A 24,304-nucleotide genomic window follows, 5' to 3' on the forward strand; every position below is an offset into this window, starting at 1 on the left:
CAACCACGTGAGAAGAGTACACATTTCAGTTTAGCTTCAAGTAAGTACAATAATCAAAAAAAGTTTCACCACCTTGAGTTTTAGAGGATTAATTTTTTTATACAGAAGCTTGCCAAATTAATGTTCCTATTCAACTGGTGTCAGATGAATAATCTTTTGTGATCAGTCTAAAGGATTATCTACTTTCAGATTTGGAACATGTTTAAAGAACTACAACTAAGAAATAGCTGGGGAGATAGGAAGCATATTTTATGAATAACCACTTTGTTTGGGCTTTCCTGAATGATACTCTAAACTTCAAGTGCAAGTGGCCTCTCCCAACACAATACCTCAAAATCATTTTTAAAATAACCCATTTTATGACTCATTTTTCTGAGCCTTACTAGGAAAGGATATTCAAAGAGTGATAATTTTGTCACCCTCCCAAATAACAAATTTGTCGTAACACAAAAAAATGACTAGGCTGAGAATTACAGGCACCATAGCAAGTCATTGTAGGAAGTATTTTTTTGTAACACTGTAAACTAACAAGAACTGTCCCTAGGATACAGAAAATTGCAGTGATCACCCCAGTATCAAAATTTTGGTTGATTTCTTGATTGGTCTTGTTTTAAACAATGCTGAAAAAACTAAGTGGCTGAAATCACAAAAGGATAACCTAGAGAAATAATATTAAACTATGATTCAAGAATCTCAAGTTCTAGTTCTGGTTCTGTTGAGTTCATAAAGTTGGATAAATCGCTTAACCTTTCACATCAATTTCTTTATCTGAAAAATAAAATATTTCAAGACTTGTCTAACAGATGGGGTGTTTAAGGAACAAATGAAACGTGTGTGAAAACACTGAAAATTATAAAGTGCTCTACAAAGTATTAATATTATCATTACTCATATTACAGATTTCAAGGACCTAGTAAGTTATGTGTAAAAATGACTTGGGGAACTATAAAATACTAGACAAACTATTTATTATTTTTGATAGGCAAGACCTGTGATACTGTAAATTCACCTAACCCTTGTATCTGTTTAAGCACAAAAACTAACACCATCAGTTCCTGCCCTTAAAATAATTATGTTCTATAATCAACAAGTTCATACAACAAAATGAAACAAATATGAAGCACTGTAAAATACAAAAAGAACTATGCAAGAGGAATCAAATTAATCTAATATCGAATTATTAATCAAATTAATAACCAAATATATTAATGCTTAAAGATGGATGGTACATTTCTCTGGATGATATAGATCCTTAGGATTCAGTCTGGGATTAGGCTAGATCTCCACTGTTTCTTTCCTCCACTAAGCATATTTATGCTTTCTTTTCCTCAGGCTAGAATATCTAAAGTATCCAAATTCTCATCAACCATTAAAACGCAAGTCCTACTTTCCTTCATGAAACCTTCCCTTACCATAGTGTGTCTACAATGATCTCTCCTTTCATAGAACTTGTTCAAAACTTCAAACTTATGGTTTATACTTAAGTTTAGATACTTTGTCTTATTATTTTCAAGTAATTTCTCCAGTGTATCCCTTGTTCTTTCCTCAACATTAAAGACTCTTTGTAGGTAGGAACCCTACACAGGAAGACCACTTGCATTTAAAGTACAAATACTTCTTTTGTATCTTCCCAACACATCTTGTTGGATACCTCTTGGTTTTCACTTGTTGAAACAATTTAAGAGGATAGAGGATAGCTACCATAATATTTAACTATGGAATGAAATAAAGGATACCAAACCTTTGAACTGTTAAGCACATCAGCATAGAAAACTGACAACCTAGCATCAGCAATTAGAGAAGAAAAAGAAATTGAAGGAATTCGAATTAGGAAGGAAGAGACAAAACTCTCACTCTTTGCAGATGACATGATGGTCTACCTAGAGAATCCCAAGAAATCATCTAAAAAACTACTGGAAACAATTAGCAATTTTAGCAAAGTTGCAGGTTATAAAATAAACCCTCATAAATCCTCAACTTTTCTATTTATGTCTAGCAAGAAACAGCAGGAAGAGCTAGAAAGAGAAATCCCATTCAAAGTAACCTCAGACAATATAAAATATTTGGGAGTCTATTTGCCAAGACAGACTCAGAATCTTTTTGAAAACAATTATAAAACACTTCTCACACAAATTAAATAAGATTTAAATAACTGGGAAAATATCAACTGCTCATGGATAGGTAGAGCTAATATAATAAAAATGACAATTCTACCAAAACTAAACTATCTGTTTAGTGCCCTACCAATCAAAATTCCAAAAAATTACTTTAACAAGTTAGAAAAAATTGTAAGTAAATTCATATGGAGAAATAAAAAGTCAAGAATTGCCAGGAGCTTAATGAAAAAAAGTGCAAAAGAAGATGGCTTAGCCCTACCTGATCTAAAATTATATTATAAAGCATCAGTCATCAAAACTGTTTGGTATTGGCTAAGAAATAGAGTGGTAGACCAGTGGAATAGACTAGGTGTAAAAGCAGGAGATGATTATATAGTAATCTGCTGTTTGATAAACCCAAAGAGTCCGGCCATTAGGATAAAAACTCCCTCTTTGATAAAAATTGCTGGGATAATTGGAAGTTAGTATGGAAGAAACTTAGATTAGACCAACACCTCACACCCGTTACCAAGATAAAATCCAAATGGTTACAGGACTTAGACATAAAAAACAATACTATAAGCAAATTAGAAGATCAAGGACTAGTCTACCTGTCAGATCTATGGAAAGGGGAACAGTTTATGACTTAAGGAAGAGTTGGAGAATATCACCAAAAACCAATTAGATGATTCTGATTACATTAAATTAAAAGGCTTTTGCACAGACAAAAGCCAATGTAACCAAGATCAAAAGAGATGTAGTAAATTGGGAAACAATCTTTACAACTAATGATTCTGACAAAGGACTCATTTCTAAAATATACAGAGAGGGGCGGCTAGGTGGCTTAGTGGATAAAGCACCAGCCTTGGAGTCAGGAGTACCTGGGTTCAAATCTGATCTCAGACACTAAATAATTACCTAGCTGTGTGGCCTTGGGCAAGCCACTTAACCCCATTTGCCTTTCAAAAAAACCCCTAAAAAAAAGACTAAAATATACAGAGAACTGAGTCATATTTTTAAAACAAAAAGCCATTCCCCAATTGACAAATGGTCAAAGGATATGCAAAGGCAATTTACAGATGAGATCAAAGTAATCCATAGCCATATGAAAAATTATCTAAATCATTAATTATTAGAGAAATGCAAATTAAAGCTTCTCTGAGGTACCACCTCACACCTCTCAGATTGGCCAGTATGACCAGGAAGGATAATGATCATTGTTGGAAGGGATGTGGGAAATCTGGGACACTATTACACTGTTGGTGGAGCTGTGAACTCATCCAACCCTTCTGGAGAGCTATTTGGAACTATGCCCAAAGGGCAACAAAAATGTGCATACCCTTTGACCCAGCAATACCACTACCGGGTCTATACCCTGAAGAAATGAGGAAAAAGGGTAAAACATGACTTGTACAAAAATATTTATAGCAGCCCTGTTTGTGGTGGCATTGGAAATGCAGTAAATGTCCTTCAATTGGGGAATGGCTTAGCAAACTGTGGTATATGTATGTCATGGAACACTATTGTTCTATTAGAAACCAGGAGGGATGGGATTTCAGGGAAATCTGAAGGGATTTGCATGAACTGATGCTGAGTGAGATGAGCAGAACCAGAAAAACACTGCACACCCTAACAGCAACAGGGAAGTGATGTTCAACCTTGAAGGACTTGCTAATTCCATCAGGGCAACAATCGGGAACAATTTTGGGCTGTCTGCAAAGGAGAGTACCATCTGTATCCAGATAAGGAGCTGTGGAGTATGAACAAAGTGCAAGGACTATTCCCTTTAATTTTGGAAAAAAACAGGTATGTTATTGTCTGATCTTGTTACCTCTTAGACTTCTCTTCTCTTTAAGGATATGATTTCTCTCTCATCACACCCAATGTGGATCAAGGTACAACATGGAAACAAGTAAAGACTGACAGAGTGCTTTCTGGGGGGGGGGGGGGGGAGGGAAGCAAGATTGGAGGGAAAAATTGTAAAACTCAAATAATATCTTTAATAAAAATTAAAAAAAAAAAAGAAAACTGACAACCAAGAGAGTATTTTATTTTCAGTTTTAACATGTGTTTAGATACAAAAAGGCAATACATTGGGGATTTTTTTTAATAAATAAGGACACTTTCATTTCATGCAAAGAACACAGGAATAAGGGAGTAGGGAAGGCAGAAAGAAAAATACAATAAAAAATTTTAAGTCCTTTTCCATTTACTTTGCTTATTTAGGTAAATCGACGCTTACTTTGATCTGGTAACAATTCCATCATGTCCACCTTCTTGGTGAGTTCAGCATCCACGGAATTCTAAAGGAAAAAAGTATTTTAGTACATAGGATTCAGGAACAGCTGTTTTAATTTCCTATCTTTACTCCTAATTATTTTAAACCAAAGGAGATTGGGGGAAAAACACATTAAGTTCTGGTATCGCAAATAATATGGATATTTTCAGACATTTTCTAATTTATCTGCCCCTCAAATGCTTTAGAATATATTTAGGATGCTAGAAATTTAACAATAATATGAAAAGTAACTAAATTATTTCCCATTATTAATATACCCTTTCAAGCTATCTCTTAGTCTCCTTATTCCTATTAGATGCTAGGAGTATACAATTCTTTCTTTTTTTAGGTTTTTTTTTTTTGCAAGGCCAATGGAGTTAAGTGGCTTTCTCAAGGCCACACAGCTAGGTAATTATTTAGTGTCTGAGGTCAGATCTGAACTCAGGTACTCTTGACTCCAGGATCGGTGCTCTATCCACTGCACCATCTAGCTGCCCCAGGAGTATACAATTCTAACCCTGCTTCCTATTCAGTAGTTTCCTTAGCCACCTGCTCTCAAGACTCACTCCAACTCTGTCTACCTTCCTAACTGGTCCTTTCAACTGTTTCCAAATGAACATTTATTTTATTGAAAGCAATGTATCATTGCTATTTTTAACAGACACTTCTTTAACCTCCTGGTTCTCAATGAAAACTGCTTTTCCTATGGTGAAACGTTTCTCTTGCAAACCTCTCCAATGGAGGATAATTTTTCTTCCATTCTATAACCTTCCAAGATGAATCCACATAACCTCTTTTTTCATTGCTATTTCCAGACCACATATGCGGCACCATCCCTCAATACTATTTTGAAATCAATTCCATCTATTTATATTACCTTTACCCATCCTTACTGATGTCTTCTAGATAACCAAGTCATATTCCTACCTTCCTAAATGATCAGTACCTATCTCAAAAGTCATCTTCTTCACCACCCATTGTCATAATGCTCTAACTTTTAATATTAATGTTGACAACTCCTCTTACAATCCTACCCTCAGAAATATTTGATATCACTAATTCAAGTCCCCCATTACAGCTTGACTAAGATGTTGCAAGAGCCTCCTAATCAGTGTTCCCCACCTCCAGTCTTCTGTCACTTAAGTATAGCCTATACACCTATGTCAAATTTATCTTTCAAATATATAAATCTATTTCATTTCTCTGCTTCAAACCTTTAATAATTTCTGCATGCCTCTTAAAAGGGCACTAACTTAAAAGTTAGAAAGAACCTCAGGAATTATGTAATACAATCTTATTTTAAAGATGAGGAAATCAAAGTCCAAAAAGATTAAATTATTTGTTCAAAGTCATGCAAGTAATAACACAGAACCAGGATTTGAACCTTAGTCCCCAGACTCTAAATCAAATCTTTTTACTACACCTTGCTGCTCCTCTCCCCTTAACTTGTAATTCAAGCCTCCATATTCTTTTTTTTATTTTTTTAGGATTTTGCAAGGCAATGGGGTTAAGTGGCTTGCCCAAGGCCACACAGCTAGGTAATTATTAAGGGTCTGAGGCTGGAGTTGAACTAAGGTACTCCTGACTCCAGGGCCTGTGCTTTATCCACTGCAAAACCTAGCTGCCCCTAAGCCTCCATATTCTGATACTTCTCTCATCAATGAACAAACATGTACTAAGTATTTACAATCAGCAAAAATTTACTAAGGGCCTATTATGTATCAGACACTGTGAAAGGTACTGAGAATATAAAGAAAAATGTTAACAGGCCCTACTCTTTGGGAATTTTGATTCTATTTAGGGAATTCAGCAAAAGCTTTTGGTAGAAGGTGACACTTTAGTTGAGTTTGAAAGTAAGCTAGGTATTCTGAAAAGAAAAGTATTCCAAAGACAAGGAGACATGTTTATGAAATATGTGTGACTAATAGCAAGTAGGCCAATTTGCCTGGACTACAGCAAAATGTGAAGATGAATAATTATGGAAAGGTAGGTTGAAGCCAGATTATTAATGGTTTTAAAAGGCAGAGAATTTTGTGTTTTTATCCTAAAAGCAAAAGGGATCTACCTTCTAGAATCTTTGAGCAATGGAACTGGCAAATCAGACTTGTTCTTTAGGAATCTCATTTTGACAATGGTGTGATTAAAAAAGGGGACAAACTTGAGGAAGGGGGACCAATTAGGAAGGAGGATGATGACTGCTGGCATTTATATCACACAGGGCTAAGCACTTCTTAATTATTATCTCATTTGATCCTCACTACAACTTTGACAGATATTATTATCCCAGTTTTATAGTTAAGGAAAATTGAGGCAAACATAGCTAAGTTACTTCCCCAAAGTCACAAAGCTAGAAAGTGCCTGATCTGGAATATGAGCTTAAGTTTTCCTGACTCCAGGCCTGGTACTCTAACCATTGTATCACCTAGTAGCTCAACATAAGAAGGAACAGACCAATCCAAGTGGAAGATGATGAAGATCTGATCCACGGTAGTCAATGAGTAAAGAGAAGGGAAAAAGAGATTTTGAACTAGTAATGGAGTAGGGAAAGGACAAACAACATAACTTGGTAATGACTGGGAAAGGGCCTGAGTGAGAATGAGGAGTAAGAAAGGGATGATCCCATACTAAATCACATTCGAGGTAAACTGAATTACATTTTCCTCACCTTTGGCTTTAGTTCCAGCCATTCCCTCTTTCCTTGGAACAAACTGTACTTTCATAGAATAAAATAATTATAGGTTTAGAGTCTGTAAGGACCTTGGTGACCATTTAGTTTAATTCCCTCATTTTATAGATGAAGAAACTAATATAGTTGTTAGAATCTAAATTTAAGTGACTGGTCACCAGGGTCACATAGCTAGAACATGTCTGAGGCAAGATATGAACCAGAGTCTTCTTGACTCAGTCCAGCATCCTATCCAGTTTACTCACTCTTCTTCAACTTTTCCACTGTAGTAGAAATCTTCTATTTAGACAAAACTTTGGCAGAATCTTTGAGTAAAATCCTCTAAAATTACCTTTAATGCTTATTAACAAACAACAAAGTTCATTTAAAAACAAACTTGAGTGGGATGGCTAGGTGGTGCAGTGAATAGAGAGCACTGGCCCTGGAATTAGGAGTACCTGAGTTCAAATCCGACCTCAGAGACTTAATTACCTAGCTGTGTGGCCTTGGGCAAGCCACTTAACCCCATTGCCTTGCAAAAAACCTAAAAAAACAAACAAAAAACCAAACAAACTTGAGATGTTTCAGGGTTTCTTACTCTACAGTTTAAGGAACACTGCACTACACCAACCTACAATTTACTCATATCTTGTATTACAGTTGAGCCTACCTTACCTTTTTTATTACATCATAAGTTCCTTGAAGGCAACATGGCATAATGGATAAGAACATTGGACTTGGGAGTCTAAGAGAGATGGATTAAAATTCAGCTTTAAATACTTACTAGCTGTATGATTTTAACCAGGTCTCCAACCCTCTCTATGCCTTGGATTCCTTATCAGTAAAAAAGAGCAAGTTGGACTTCATGACCTCTAAGACCCCTTCCAGTTCTAAATCTACAAACCAATCATCTTATATAATCATCATTGTATCTCCTAAGCTGTGACCTGCTCTTAGTTGTTCAATAAATATTTGCTGAACGAATTAAGGGGGAAAAAACTACTCAGAACTTTACTGAATACTATTGGTATCACATTTACAGATTTAAATTACATACCAATTCTCGCTTTGCTTCTTCTATTTTCACTTGAGCAAGAGAAGGATTCTTTTAAAGAGGAAAAAAAGATATGCATTAGATAATAGGGAATTTGTCAAGACTTAGGGGTAAGTCTTAATATGGTCTCTTTAATAAGTAAAATTGTGGGAAACGTTTTTTTAGTATTATAAATCTTTTTCAAAGGAAACTTAGTAAATATGCTCAGAAAACATACAAAGTTAAGAGATGACAGTAACCAAATGTGAAACACATATACTTCCCCATTAGAAGATTCTTGTAGTGAAACTAAACTCCCAGAAATATGCCCAATATTTCTGAATATGAAACTTTTTTTTTAAAGTAGGACACACTATAATAAATACCGGCATTAAGTCTAAATAGGATTCCAATTTCTTCTTCAGAGGTGCAGTCTGTTGTTTTAGTTCAGCCAGTTTCTAAGGAAATAAAAGAACCAAATTACCAAAGAGAAACAGACTGATGAAGACGTTTAAAACAGACACAGTTAATAAAACTAACTTCAAAGATAACTGAAAAGAAATTAAACCACCAATGAAAATGGAAACTTTACAAGTAGTTTAAAAGAAACATATATCCAACATAAAAAAATAGGAATCACCTAGTGCTATATAATCTGAAACAGGAATGTAATGAGGGAAACAGTCAAAATCTCAGTTATATGATGTCTAGTAAGCATTCAGTGCCAAGAAATCAAAATGGAAAAGAAAAAGACAGCAAAAGTTTAAAAGAACTTCAAGACACATACACACAACACAGAGAGAGAGAGAGAGAGAGAGAGAGAGAGAGACAGAGACAGATGGTAGCCTTTGGAGTTGAAAACATAAATTAAGCCTAGCAAAAAAATGAATGTGAGGTAGATGTCCATCTCCTGCAAGAACCAAACAAGTTGAAGTACGAATATGATATAATGGAATACTATTATTGTACTGTAAAAAAAGGAGTATAAAGAAATAAGGAAAACTTATATAAATTGATACAGATTGAAGAGAACAGAATATACACAATGATTGCCATAATGTAAAGGACAACACTGAGCCCATATCAGAACTCTGATTAATGCAATGACCAATCTTGACTCCAGAGAATTTAATGCTGGACACATCAACAGGCATGGTTAATGTGTTGGTTGATTTCATTTAACTATATTCATTGTTGCCAGGGAGGATTGCATGGGAATTGAGAGAGATTGGGAAGTAACAGTGGTGATATAAAACTGTTTTCAAAAATATAACAATAAAATGAATCCCAGTCCATTAAGAGCAAAATAAACAACAACAAAAAAAATGTACCTACCATATTAGCGGAACTTCAAAGAAGAAATAAAGAGAATAGGGAAAAAAAAGCTGTCATTTTAATAAGTACTCAATGCTGATTTCTCCAAAAAGACACAATGTAAAGAGTAAACAAAAATAGCACTAACAAAAAAGTAATGCAAGAAGTATAGAGATATCAAGTAGAAATAAAGCTGACCAAAGATCTCAGATATAGTTTGCATTCTACCACTCAAAAACAAGACTATACTAAAAAATAAGATATGGAAAACCTTGAGATTCAATTCCAAACAGCTAGATGGTACCATAGATAAAGCACTGGGTTTGGAAAGTGAGCCTCAGACACTTATTTAGCTGTATGACCCTGGGCAAATTACTTAAAGCTCTTTGCTTCCCTTTCCTCAAAAATAAAATAAGGATAATAAAATCATCCCTTGCAAAGTAGTTGCAAGATCAAATGAGACAGTATTTTTAAATGCTTACTTTAGCACAAGGCCTAGCTCATAGAAGGTGCTGGATAAATGTTTTTCCTTCCTTTCCCCTTTTCCATCGCTAGGTCCTTTGATCTAAAATAAAATCGTCTTCAGATATTCGATAATGAAAAATCTAGCTCTCTTCTATGCTGAGGTGGGAACTGCCAAAGATTTTACTACTTTATCCAGACGTGGTCAATGTATCAATTTTTCAGTAAAAATTTTTGTTTTATTCAGGTCTTGTGTTTATATAACGTCATCCCCCCCAATCAGTATTTCATATACAAAAACCACAAATTATTGTGAAGGATAAACAAAAGAACTCAATAAAGAATTTTTTTTTTAGGTTTCTGCAAGGCAAATGGGGTTAAGTGGCTTACCCAAGGCCACACAGCTAGGTAATTATTAAGTGTCTGAGGCTGTATTTGAACTCAGGTACTCCTGACTCCAGGGCTGGTGCTCTCTCCCCTGTGCCACCTAGCTGCCCTCAATAAAGCTTTTTTTAAAAAAAATACAGAAACAACTGGGCAGACATCAACTGCTCATGGTTAGGTCAAGCTAATATAATAAAAATGACAATTCTACCAAAACTAAACTACCTGTTTAGTACCCTGCCAATCAAAATTCCAGAAAATTACTTATATGAGTTAGGAAAAAGTTGTAAGTAAATTCATATGGACAAATAAAAAGTCAAGAATTTCCAGGGATTCAATGAAAAAAAAAATGCAAAATAGGATGGCTTAGCCCTTCCAGATCTAAAATTATATAAAGCATCAGTCACACCAAAACTGTTTGGTGTTGGCTAAGAAACAGAGTGGTGGACCAGTGGAATAGACTAGGCGTAATAGCAGTAAATGATTATAGTAATCTGCTGTTTGATAAACCCAGAGTCTAGCTATTTGGGATAAAAACTCTAATAAAAACTGCTGGGAAAATTGGAAGTTAGCATGAAGAAACTTAGATTAGTCCAACACCTTATACCCTATACCAAGGTAAGATCCAAATGAAGATTTAGACATAAAAAGCAGTATTATAAGCAAACTAGAAGATCAAGGAGTAGTTTACCTGTCAGATCTATGGAAAGGGGAGCAGTTTATGACTAAGGAAGAGATGGAGAACATTACTAAAAACAAACTACATGATTTTGATTACATTAAATTAAAAAGCTTTTGCACAGACAAAACCACTGTAACTAAGATCAAAAGAAATGTAGTAAACTGGGAGACAATCTTTACAACTAGTATTTCTAGGGCAAAGAACTCATTTCTAAAATATACAGAGAACTGAGTCAAATTTTCAAAAAAACAAGCCATTCCCCAATTGACAAATGATCAAAGGATATGCAAAGGCAATTTACAGATGAGGAAATCAAAGTGATCCATAGTCATATGATCAACTGCTCTAAATCATTACTTATTAGAGAAATGCAAATTAAAGCTTCTCTGAGGTACCATTTCACACCTCTCAGACTGGCCAATATGTCCAGAAAGGACAATGATCAATGTTGGAAGGGATGTGGAAAATCTGGGACAATAATACATTGTTGGTAGAGCTGAATTCAACCTTTCTGGAGAGCAATTTGGAATTATACCCAAAGGGCAAGAAAAATGTGCATACCCTTTGGTCCAGCAGGCCTATATCCTGAAGAGATGATGAGAAAGGGTAAAAAACATCACTTGTACAAAAATGTTCAAAGCAGCCCTGTTTGTGGTGGTAAAGAATTGGAAATTAAGTAAATATCCTCCAATTGGGGAATGGCTTAACAAACTGTGGTATATGTATGGAACACTATTGTTCTGTTAGAAACCAGGAGGGATGGGAATTCAGGGAAGCCTGGAGGGATTTGCATGAACTGACGCTGAGTGAGATGAGCAGAACCAGAAAAACATTTACACCCTAACAGCAACATGGGGGTGACGATCAACCTTGATGGACTTGCTCATTCCATCAGTACAACAATCAGGGACAGTTTTGGGCTATCTGTGATGGAGAATACCATCTGTATCCAAAGAAAGGATTGTGGAGTTTGAACAAAGACCAAAGACTATTACCTTCAATTTAGAAAAAAAAAAGCCCATTATCTTATATAATTTTGATATCATATTTTATTTTTCTTCCTTAAAGATATGATTTCTCTGTCATCACATTCAACTGAGATCAATGTATAACATGAAACCTATGTAAAGACTAATAGAATGCCTTCTGTGGGGGGTGGGGGGGAGGGAAGCAGGAGTAGGGGAAAAATTGTAAAACTCAAAATAAATAAAATATTTGGGAAAAACAATAACAGATTTTTTTTTTTACAATGCAAACTAGAAGCAACATTTTAAAAATTTGTATTTTTACCTTTTGGTTTTATATCCCCTTCAATTCCAAATATAACCCCACTCCCCAACCAAGACATCTCATAACAAAGAATACTAAGAGCTGAAACTTCTGAAGAATTCAACAAAACTAACCAAGACTTCCATGGAGTCTGACAGTAAATACACTGTTTCCATAGTCTTGCACCTCTATAAAGTAGGGAGAGGAGTGCATTTTTTCAAGTCTTCTTCAGAGTTAGTGAAGATCATTATAATAACAGATTTAAGGTTCAGGAATAAAACTTATTAAAATAAAAATAGGAAGACAAAGTGGCTATGTGAACCATAAAAGATTACCAACTCCTTTCCTTTTTGACCTCAAAATAAACTATTAAAACTAAACTCATTTTTAAAATAAAAAATAATTTTTTAAAAAGTTCCTTTATTTCTAAAACATCTAGGAATGCTCAGGTACTTTTATAACCTTTTTCATTTTTCTTTGCTCTTTTTGAGGTCTAGAAGTGGTATCACTGGCTTAAAGGGTATGTACAATATCTTTTGGGGTATAGTTTCAAATTGTTTTCCAGAATGCTTATACCACCCCCTTCACACCACCACCAACAATGATAAATGTGCCTGTTTGCCTTCATCCCCTCCAACATTTTTGTTACCTTTGCAAATCTGATGGAACCTCAGAGTGGCTTTAATTTGCCTATCTCTATTAGTAACTTGGAACTTTTTATTTAATGACTATAGACTGGATTTCTTAAGAACTGACAGACACTATTTAGAGAGATAAGAGAGTTGGAATTAATCTGCAAAACTTTCTTTAAGGATAGTCCTATCAGGAACATAGAGAACAAGGGACAAGTGAATCTAAACTCTTCCAAAGCCTCCAACAATCATGATATCATGATATGATCTTTGAGAAGCACTGGCCTAAATACGTGAAGAATGAGGCATATATTTTCAGACAGGGACAGTGTGTATTTCTTTTGCTTGAATATACCTATTTCTTACAAGAGAGAATTTTTTAGGGGTTAGAGGAGTCTTAAATTTTTTAAAAAGAAAGCAAAAATAAGCAGTATTTTAAAAGAAATCAAACATTTTATTCAAATTAAATAAAATGTTTTCAAAGACTATGTTAAGTTCTTAGATTATTCAAGAAACAGAAAATTCAGTTAGGTTAAAAGCAGCCCACCTCTGAAAGTGCCATTAATGACTGATGAGACAGAGAAGCATCCATTCCTCGAGCTGAAAGTTGCTCCTACAAAACAAAAACAAAGAATCTAAAATTCATAAGAATTATTTAACTGAAGATACTAGTATAAAATTTCAGTAGCATAAATTCAAGTAAATTTAAGCTGTAAGCCAGAGATAAAAGTACTACCCTATTCATACATTCAAGTACCTTTATCTATTGATTAACAGACATTCTAACATAGATGACAATTTACTTAAACAACTAACTCCTAAATTATGAGATATTTTATGGCATAAAGGAAAACTAGTAATAATGAAAATCCCACTACTTTAAGGAAACAATCAGGGAAAGATAAGTATAAAACTGCACCTCAAGGCTCAAATCCATTAATGGAAAAACAATGCCCAGAAGTACTAAGAGCCCAAGAAGAATTTCTTCAATACTTGGTAAAAGGGGGACACTCAGCAGATAAACAGTAATTCACTCTATCGATTAATAAAGGCAGATTTCTGAATGAAAATAATATTGAGAAGGTAGTAAATTGGAAAATGGAAAAGTCAAAAATAGGATTATGAATAAAATCTCAAAATAACTCTTAATATGATTAATCCCCAAGGATAATCAGAATGATTATTACACTGTCATACTGATTTTAAAATAATTCAGTAACTAAAGAGTAAGTATAAGGAACATTTAAAGAGCAATAGAGCAAAGTAAGAAAATTAATTTTTCATTTCAAATATCTACAATTAGGGTGGTCCTCCTGCTCTTTTCTTGTATCATTACCTATTGATCTCATAGGTTGAACCAAATATTAAAAAAAACCTTACAAACTCAGCAGTTAACTTGGAAGAGCCAAAGAAGCTATGAAAAGGTCTTGCCACTCACTTCTGAGAAGTCTTGTTTCTTTTTGGGGTTTGGTGGGATCTAACAAATTCAGTTCATATAAGGCCAAGAGATCAATTTAAACCACAAGAATGGGGCGGCTAGGTGGCGCAGTGGATAAAGCACCGGCCCTGGTCAGGAGTACCTGGGTTCAAATCCGGTCTCAGACACTTAATAATTACCTAGCTGTCTGGCCTTCAGCAAGTCACTTAACCCCATCTGCCTTGCAAAAAACCTAAAAAAAAAACCCCAAGAGAAGGCAGTATTCAACATAAGTAGATTGATTATTTAAGTATCAACAATGAGAAAAAGGCTGAGTCATCAATTGCTTTCATTTAGGATTTAAAATGAAAAACCCTTAAAAAAAGAGAAAACCCTCTACTCAGGGTTCTATATCAAAACATCCACTTAAAACAAGAGTAGAAAAGAGAACTATATACCATATAATATTAGCAAACATTGCATTGAAGGAATCTGAAGATGATGAACTTTTCTATTTTAATTGGAAAATCAGTTATTTATATTATTTGGCTTTTCATCTTTTCCTGTCATTGAACACAACTTATCAAACAACAACCCCGCAACAATGCTCATCTTTAAATGCTACTTTTCTTTTTTTGCTAACCACATTCAATGTTGTAACAGCATTATAGGATTTTCTTGGCAAAGATATTGGAATAGTTTTTCCCCCTGCTTGGAATGCTCCTGCCTTTTAGAATCCCTAATTTCTTTCAAGATTTAGCTCAAACATTACTTTTGTTTTTAGGTTTTTTTGCTAGGCAATGGGGTTAAGTGGCTTGCCCAAGGCCACACAGCTAGGTACTTATTAAGTGTCTGAGACCGGATTTGAACCCAGGTACTCCTGACTCCAGGGCCGGTGCTCTATCCACTGAGCAACCTAGCTGCCCCCAAACCTTACTTTCTGTAGGTTGCTCCCAGTAACCCACAGCTGTTAATGTCTTCCCTCTTAAGTTACCCTATATTTACCTTCTCCATTGAGTGACTTGTCTAGGGTCACACAACTAGTAATTGCCTGAGGTCACATTTGAACTCAGGTCCATTGTTCTATCAACTAGATCATCTAATTCCCTAAATGCTGCTTTAGTCAGAGAAAAAAAATCAAATAAATGAATAAATTGGATTTACTTCTAATTTATTTTGCATGATCTCAATTAGGTTCACTATAGGTAAGCAGTCCTCCTTCAAATGTATTCTTTTATTCTTAATCCTCCCTAACTCTCCTTCTGTGCATTTCATTACCCCTTAAAATCATTTTCTATTCTCTCCTACAGTACTGCACAATCTTTGATTGTTAGGAAGTTGTTCTCTTAATGAAGGCAATATCCTCCCATCTTTTCCAGCAGATTGTCCCCACAATTATCTCCTTTCACCAACTTTGAGTCTCTCCCCTTAGCTACTGATTCCTTTCCTGCTACCTATTAATACATTCAAGCCCTAGCCATATTTACAACATTCTTTAGACCAAATTATCCCCTCTAAATATCTAAGTGTCCAGTTCCTTTCCTCTCTTCTAAACTTTTTGCAATTTAGCTTCTAATTTTTTCTTAAATCAAACACCTGATCACATATCCCCTCTAATTCAATAATCTCCAAGGGTTCTCTATTACCTCCAAGTCCAAAAACAAACAAGGTGCTTTCCAGGTTATCTGGTCCCCTTTGCTTTTTCCAGACTTTTTACACATATATTCCCTTCTACCCAGTCTCTAGTCTAAGCATATACTGGCTTACTTGCTAGTCCATCTACATGTTCTCTCTCCCTCATCGCCAAGCATTTGCATGGCTTTTCCCCCTGCTTGGAATGCTTCTGCCTTTTAGAATGCCTAGTTTCTTTCAAGATTCAGCTCAAACATTACTTTCTGTAGGTTGCTCCCAGTAACCCACAGCTGTTAGTGTCTTCCTTCTTGGGTTACCTTATATTTACTTTGAATATGTTCTTGGTCCTCCAGATATTTAGTATTTTTATCAATGAAAAAAGGCATAAATGGAACGTATATCAAATCTGCAGATGACATGGAATTAGGAACAAACACTGAATGAATGACAGAGCTAGGATCCAAAAAATATAACAGTTGTGATGCTAATCTAATAAGATGTAATATGATAGGGATAAATATTATCTTGCACTTGGGTTCAAAAAAGAAATTTTAATTCAAGATGTTCTGAAGGGTACAGGATGAGAGGACCATGGCCAGATAAGGCATCTGGGAATTTTAGTGGACAGCAATCTGAAATAGCAAACAAAAATCCTAATACAATCTTAGGCTGCATTGAAAGACAAATTGTTCAGAAAAAAAAAAAAAGAGGTAACAGTCCAACTACACTCTGCCCAGGTCAGATCCTATTCTGAATACTATTTTTATTCCTGCGTTTCACATTTTAGGAAGCATACTGATAAGCTTGTGAACATCTAGATGGTGAAGGGCCATCAGAACATGCCATGTAAGGATTATCTGGAGGAACTGCAGAAGCAAGGAAAAGGCTTAGGGAGAACATGATAGTAGTCTTCAAGCATATGAAGATCTGTCATGTAGAAGAGGTATTAAATTTTTGCTGGTTGGTCTTAAGAGGGCAGAAGGAACAATAAATGGGAAGCAACAGAAGGGTAAGTTAGTGAAATATGCTGTCTCTTCAAAAAAAGGTTAGATGACCATGTGGATATGTTGAAGAGCATGGTATGGGTAAAGCATGAGCTAAACTTGATGGTTTCTGAGGTTCCTAGACTTTATTACCTAAGATGAGACATTTAACATGAGTCTGTTTTTTCATCTATAAAATAAAGATGAGGGGTATAATGGATAGAGGCAGCCCCATTCAGGAAGGCTTGAGCTCAGGTCCAGCTTTTAACTTATGGTGATTGGGAATCTAAGCCTGACCATCACAACCTTTCATTTCCTCAGGCACCCATTACAACTTGCACAGCAGGTGCCAATCTTCATTAGGTAAAGAATTAGCTTACTTGGAGTTTCCAAAACCAATAAAATTAGTTTCAGTATTTCTTTCCTCCTCCCCCCCACCTCCCCAAGGAGGTATTGCACCTCTGTCTCACCCGGTTGTTGTAAGAAAAGTCTTTTTTAAGACTGCTTTCTGTGGGGGGTGGGGGGAGGGAAGTGAGATTAGGGGAAAAAATGTAAAATGCAAAGTAAATAAATAAACAACTTTTTTAAAAAAGTCCTTTCTAAACTTTAAAGTGGCATGTTAGAGCTGGCTAGGTGGTGCAGTGGATAGAGCATTGGCCCTGGAGTCAGGAGTACCTGAGTTCAAATCCAGTCTCAGACACTTAATAATTACCTAGCTGTGTGGCCCTGGGCAAGCCACTTTATCCCCATTGCCTTGCAAAAAAACAAACAAAAAACAAACTTAAAAAAATAAAAAAGTGGCACGTTAAGAGTGAGGGTTTTATTAAAATTATTTTTTCTTCTGAGCAGAAATCCTCAGACTCTTAGTACCCACTACCCAAAAGTCTGAAAAAGCAAATGAAATCATGGCAGAAAATTGATTAGATTAAGGCCTTTATACAAACCTCTGCAGCTTTGATTCTTAACCTGAGGTCATCAGATTTGGCTTTTAGAAAATCTATATTGGAAATTCGACTGTCAACTTTGGCTTTTTCCATGGAAAGATGCAGCTCTGCTTTCTTGAGGTCCCTTTAAAAGGTAAAGTTTCCTTCATTTGAATGCTGTATATTTTTTAAAAGCATTAAACAGCAATACTAGTTTTTATATTCAACTTTCTATTATCCATTTGTGGAATATCTATTTTGTTGACTGTATGCAGTAATTTTAGATTCCAAGCTGGCTTTCTCTATCACCCAACATACTCCTGGTTACATTCCCCCACAATGCCAGTTGGTGTTTTGCTCAGAGAATGCAAATTAAGTTTAATATCACCTTATGTCAAACATGCTTAGAAATGTAAATCTGCTGTCCCCCCAAGTCATAAAATGCATTCCAAAGCTGCTTTGAAATTAATTTTTAATGCACCCTATTGTGGCTTATTATATTCCTCCAATATCATGACAACAATGTATAGAATTGGAAAGGGAGGTCCTAAAAGAAACCAGTTTTTATTTCTAAATAACTATTTTATATTACACTGTATTATTTTTCCTTTTTCTTTTTATCACAATTAAAAAATTCCAGTCTTATCAGTTGAATAATAGGAAGCATTTGATAAGTAATTCTAGATACAAGTATATTTGACATGTAAACAATTTAAGATTACAAAAGATTCTGGTTCTTCTGTATAGTCAATTCAAACTCACTATAGTAAGTCTATGATGAAAATTCTTAACTTTCTCTGAAGTTTAACTGAGTTGAGAACTCAACATAATAGTTCTTTATCCCCTGAAAGTTAGTAAAGAATGACAATATCGTTTAGTTACCATATATATAAAAATAAGGATATATATATATATTTATTCTTTAGATAAAAACAAAGTTTCAGTCTAATTTTGTTTTAGTTATTAATCATTTATTAAGCATCTACCATGTGTAAGTCATTGAGAATGATTTTCTTAACTTTTATGTACATTTTGCAAAATGCTTCTGTGCAAAGAGAAATAGAATTAAAGATACTGCCACCAATCTGCTATGTGACTGAACAAATTGCTTTCCCTCTCCAAGTTCATTTTTTCTACTATAAAAATGAGTGTTGAATTCAATGATCTGTAAGATTTTTTTCCAACTCTAAAAATTATGAGAATCTATGACACGTGAAGAGCCAAGTAGACCACCATGAGCATATATCCAGATAGAATAAAGCACATGTGCCTCCACAGATGCAAAAATATTTACTGCAGCAAATTTTGTTATAGCAAAGAACTGGAAACAAAGTAAATGACTCTCAATTTGGGAATGGTTAAATAAACTGTGGTACATGATTCTAATGGAATATTACTGTACTATAATAACAAATGTGATAAACACAAAAAAATGGAAAGATCTACACAAACTGAGGCAGAGTAAAATAAGTAAAGCCAAGAAAATAATATAGACAATGACTATAATAATGTAAACAAAAAGAAACAAAAAAAATCAGAAGTGAATGCTACAAAAATAAGAAAAACCAAATATGGCTCAAAAGAACTCTGAAAAGATACTCTCATCATGCCTCTTTGCAAAGACAGGAGTTTCTCCCACACATGGCACAATTTCAGACTTTTTCAATGTATTGCTTTGTTACACTGATTTTTTTCCTCCTCTTTTTCTTTTTTGTTTATACATAGTATATTTGTTTTTTAAAAAAAATTCTACTTGTTATATGGGATATCCCCTTATTATCTACTTGTTATATGGGAAAGAAAGGGGAAGGAACACTGGTAATTATGGTAATACTAAAAAAAACAAAAACCCAAACTTTTAATAAGTTTAAAAAAAAACACATGTTCATAGGCCCCCAAATACCACTGCACTTGTAAACAATATTCTCTGTCCTGTAATATCCCCAAGTCCCTAAGTCCACCATGAAGGGTTTAAAAGAAAATGTATATTAGCAAGAATGGAAAAAGGAAATAGAGAGAAATGAGCAAACACATACTAGAAAATTACAATTCTAAAACATATAAATTTGCCCCGAATTAATGATCGAACAATAATCCATTCTGCCTTTACCAATTAAGACAGACACTATTTCCCCTCATTTACTCACTCTTGTAGACATTTTTCTAGTATTAGAGTTGCAGTTAGATTTTTTCCCAATTTGCTCAATTCAACCTCCATTTCTTCATTTCTAGCTTTGGTGTGAAAAAGATCAGCAGTCAAACTATTCACTGCAGGGATAAAACTAAGACAAAAATATGATCACATAACTGGAGATTTGATGCAAAATAGAAACCAACAATCTTATTTCTAAAAGCCCTTTTAGTATCATTGAAAATTAACTATGAATTCTTATAATCTGAACATACATACACACACACGCCACTCTCTAGGTGCTTGGGCATGCACATGCACACACATGTATGTTTGTGTTCAGTCTCAAGCTGGAGTGTACACTCTGTCTCTCTCTCTCTCTCTCTCTGATAAAGGTCACTGGTTGAAGTATGGAGTCACCTTCTAACTTGAAGATTAACGGAGCAAAGGGAGCTCTGAGGCTAAGAACCTTTCAACCGACACACAGCTATCTAATCTGCTGCTTTTCTTATTTTTAGGGAACATGATAGTACTCCATAATCTCCCACAACCTTTCCAATAAGAAGTGAAAGTCATCCAAATGTTTGAAATTAAGCAAAATGAACAGGATGAAAAAACAAATGAAGTTTGACCCTGGAGAGAAAAAGTTATTTGATTTATTGATCATCTAATGCCCTTTATTAATTTGAACTAATGCACCTTTTCACTAGCATGGAAAATAAATATTTGACCAAACTCATTTTTTTTAGCCCATATCATTATTATTCTAAACTGAACACTTCTCAAAATGAAAAAGTCACTAAGTCAGTACCTTCTTGGGCAATTCATTGTATTACAACTGACTTACCTAGCTAGGGAGGTATCCTTTGTTTCAAGCACCAATGCACTGTCAACTAAAGCATTAAGATAACTGTTTCCCATGTTAGAGAGACTGGTGAAAGACAGATTAACACTTTCCATGAGAAGATCTTGGAGATACTTGGCTGAAAGATTAACAAAAAAATCTCATATGAATAGCACAGCTATCATAAATCATGGACCCAAATCAACTCTTACTTTTTTACTCCTGCATTTCTACTGTTCCTTTTTAAGCCCTTTAGATAGTCTATCAGTATATTTTCAGAGGTAACCAATATTGAACATTCACAATATAGAATTTACTATATGCTAGGTGTGCTAAGCATTTTTTATTTTTTAAAGCATTTAAAATATATTATCTTATGTAATCCTTACAATAATCCTGAGAGGTAGGTAACTGAGACAAAGGGAGGTCAAGTTACTTGCCCAACACAGAACTAAACTAACAGTCTAGGGCCAAATCTGATCTCAAGTCAGTCTTTCAGATGTCAGGCCTGAGACTTTATCCACTGTACTGCCTAATAGTAGCTCTATCCACTGTGCCACTGAGCTGCCCCAGGATCTAACATTTTAACTGATCAATTAATAAAAAAAAAAAATTTCCAAGTGAAGTTTGCATTAATTGACTGACTTTTTTGGTGTTAATGGTAACATTTTCTTGATCAGAAAAACTAATTTTCTCAAGGTGGATGAAAAATAAGTTTAAGCCTCCAAAAGTCTGTACTTTTTGTTCTCTAGATCAGACTTTCCTATTACTGTTTCCATCTCCAAAAATAAAAAAGAATTAATGTACTGAGTTACAGCTATACTACATTACTTCAACCTCAGATAACTAGACATTAACTAGGGTAATACTTTCATGTGCACTATTAGAGCCATGAAGTCTTGTGAGTTTGGACAATTAAAATTAACTAATGATCCATAAACTAGACCATTAAACTTCTGGTAAAGTTTTGGCCTACTTTAATCCCAGTTTCGAAACCATATTTTCTTACTTAAGTTAGATAAGAAAAGGTGTGATTTACTTTCAAATACTACAAAGTTTGTAGAATTCAAAGATCTGTGCAGTTATTATTAGACAGTTTGGCAATTAATGTCCTAATTGGCTTCTGATAAGTCACAAAACACTATGGTAGGCTATGTGGGTGATATCAAGAATAAGATATGATCTCTGCCCCAAGAAGCTTCCAACATAATAGGAAGATAACATTTACAATGTTATAAAACATATATGGTATAGGCCAAGTAGCACATGAAGGTTTAAAATGGGCAGGAGAATTCTATGAAGGCAAATATCATGTACAACCAAATGAATCAAGAGGCATTTTTGGAAGACATTGGCATTTGAACTGATTTCTGAAGACTATGTAAGTTCTGCCTTGTCAATAAGGTGAAGAGAAATGGTATTATTATTATATGTGATGCTGAGTAAATCCCCTAATCCCTTTGGATCTCAGTTTCCTCATCTATAAAACAAGGATTTTGGACTAGATGGACTGCTAATATCCATTCTTATTTTCTATGATTCTATTATATAACTCCTCTGCATCTCCCCAAAAATAAAATTTTATGTAGTTTTACAAAAAAATCAGTTAAGATTCCAAAACTAAACTCACCTTCTGATTCATATTCTCTTGCCTTCTGTTTCAAGTCTTCTATAACCAAGAAGACATCCCTATCTCGTGCTTGGTTACATTCTAAAAGGTGATACAAGATATCCGTGGTCCGTGGATTCACTTCATATTTCGGAATGGGTTGATCACCAAAAATTTTTTTCAACCATAAAGCAATCTGATTATTGAAAGGAAAACCCACATTATAAACAAATTAATAGTTAATATTTATATAGCACTTGAGTTTTTGCGAGGTATTTTTGTATCATTTAATCCTCAAACATTTATATTTACTATCTGATACTCACAATCCTGTGAGGTTGGTACTATTATTCTCATTTTATTTTATTTTTACAAAGCAAATGGGGTTAAGTGGCTTGCCCAAGGCTACACAGCTAGGTAATTATTAAGTGTCTGAGTGTGTATTTGAACTCAGGTACTCCTGACTTCAGGGCTGGTGCTCTACCCACTGCACCACCTAGCCACCCCTATTCTCATTTTATAAAGAAACTTGAGAATGAGAAAAATTAAGTGAATTGTTCAGGATCACAATTAACAAGTGACTGTGGCAGGTTTCCAACTCAGATTTTCTTGTTTCAAGTCCATGAGTACTACTGAGCAAACAGGTAATAAAAGGGGGAAAAAAATTACTAAAAACCACTTAGTTATCTTGAGATATTATAGGTTTCCAATGGATAGATGATGTTTTCCTTCATTCTCCAGGAAGACCATGACATCAAGGTGATGTCAAGACAAGCACATGAACTGGATTTGAGTGAGGGGGTTCTGTTCTAAGTCACCTGCCTCACTTTCTCTTCCAGAATCATCTTGGTCCAGCAGCCAGAGAAGAATCAGGAGGATTGCAATCAGGAGGAAGTGACTTGCCCAAAGTCTCACAGCTAGTCTGTGTCAAGTGTCTGAGGTCATATTCGAACTCCTATCCTCCTGACTCCAAGGCCTTTGCTCTATCCATTGCACAACTTAGCTGTCCTTTCCAATGCTTGAGAGGCATTCATCTGAGGAATCAAATATCCACTCATAATCTGGAAACGGGGAATAACACACCAACAAAAACTCCAAGAATATGGTTTACCCTTACAGTTCTATATAAATACAGTTATATTATTTCTTTATGTAATCTTTGAGTGAATTGGTTCCAAATATTTCACAACTGTGCAACTTGAACAAAAATAATGGGGAAGAAAGGAGAGGGAAAGGCAACTGTATTACGATACAATGTTAAAAAAAAGTTTCATCCTGAGTCCAAGTACCTGAGTTCAAATCCTGAGAAGGGGCGGGGAGAGAAACCTGATAATGGGGAGAAGCAGGAGAGGAGTGGAGGGTTGTTGTGCCAGGCACATCCGGGTGCTTCCAATCTGGTGGGATGGGGGGGGCTCCACTGGAGTGTAGCTGAGGGGCAGAGGCCCAGGGAAAGCGCTGGAACATCCTGCACTGGGGGAAGGGCTGGGGCCCGCACACGTTTGGAGGCTGAGACGGCCTCGAGGCAAGGTTCAAGCTCCCTCCTGGTGGGAAGGGTCCCGCAGCCCCAACTCCCGGTCACCTTCTCGGCCTTTTCCTCCGCCTCCTTCTGCTCCTCCTCCGGTCCCTCCATAACCTGGGCCTGAAGCTTGGCTCCCGCCAGAGCCCGCGCTGCTCGGCGCCACCCGCTCCGCCTCCGACTAGTGAACTTCCAGTTAAGAGGAGATGCGCGCGCCGGAGGGGAGGGGGCGGGGCCGCACGCGACTGTTCCGGTGAAGGTCCCCGCCCCCCCACTGGGCTTGCTGGGAGTTGTAGTCTTCACGTGGGTCACCGGAAAGCTCCCTGCTCAAGCCCCTCCTCCCTCCCTTCCGCCGGCGAGGGCGCATGCGCAACGCTAGCTACTCTGCATTGACCTTTTTCTCTTTTCCTTTTTTTAAAAGTACTTCCTTCCCT

The 24,304-nt window shown here is 35.6% G+C and overlaps 1 protein-coding gene across 1 annotated transcript; it reads right to left on the reverse strand.

The window, feature by feature from the left end:
* Window positions 1-4,125: 4,125 nt before the first annotated feature.
* On the reverse strand, window positions 4,126-24,084 carry HAUS1 (HAUS augmin like complex subunit 1). The gene is made up of 9 exons (XM_074208623.1): window positions 23,934-24,084; window positions 22,376-22,550; window positions 20,749-20,884; window positions 19,918-20,052; window positions 17,792-17,915; window positions 13,363-13,428; window positions 8,459-8,530; window positions 8,097-8,144; window positions 4,126-4,399 (listed from the first exon to the last, which is right to left on the reverse strand). Exons 1-9 carry the CDS (start codon window positions 23,982-23,984, stop codon window positions 4,319-4,321), a joined length of 888 nt encoding a protein of 295 aa, XP_074064724.1. The 5' UTR covers window positions 23,985-24,084; the 3' UTR covers window positions 4,126-4,318.
* Window positions 24,085-24,304: the final 220 nt, after the last annotated feature.

The sequence above is a fragment of the Macrotis lagotis genome, chromosome X (genome assembly GCF_037893015.1).
Source record: "Macrotis lagotis isolate mMagLag1 chromosome X, bilby.v1.9.chrom.fasta, whole genome shotgun sequence".
NCBI classification, from domain to species: Eukaryota; Metazoa; Chordata; class Mammalia; order Peramelemorphia; family Peramelidae; genus Macrotis; species Macrotis lagotis.

Excerpts from the sequence above, each read along its gene's own strand:
- HAUS1 (XM_074208623.1), bottom strand. The coding sequence starts at position 23,984 with ATGGAGGGACCGGAGGAGGAGCAGAAGGAGGCGGAGGAAAAGGCCGAG. Across the intron at positions 22,551-23,933 it reads CGGAGGAAAAGGCCGAGAAG|ATTGCTTTATGGTTGAAAAA; the intron begins GTGACCGGGAGT and ends TTCAATAATCAG. Across the intron at positions 4,400-8,096 it reads AAGAAGCAAAGCGAGAATTG|AATTCCGTGGATGCTGAACT; the intron begins GTATGTAATTTA and ends TTTTTCCTTTAG.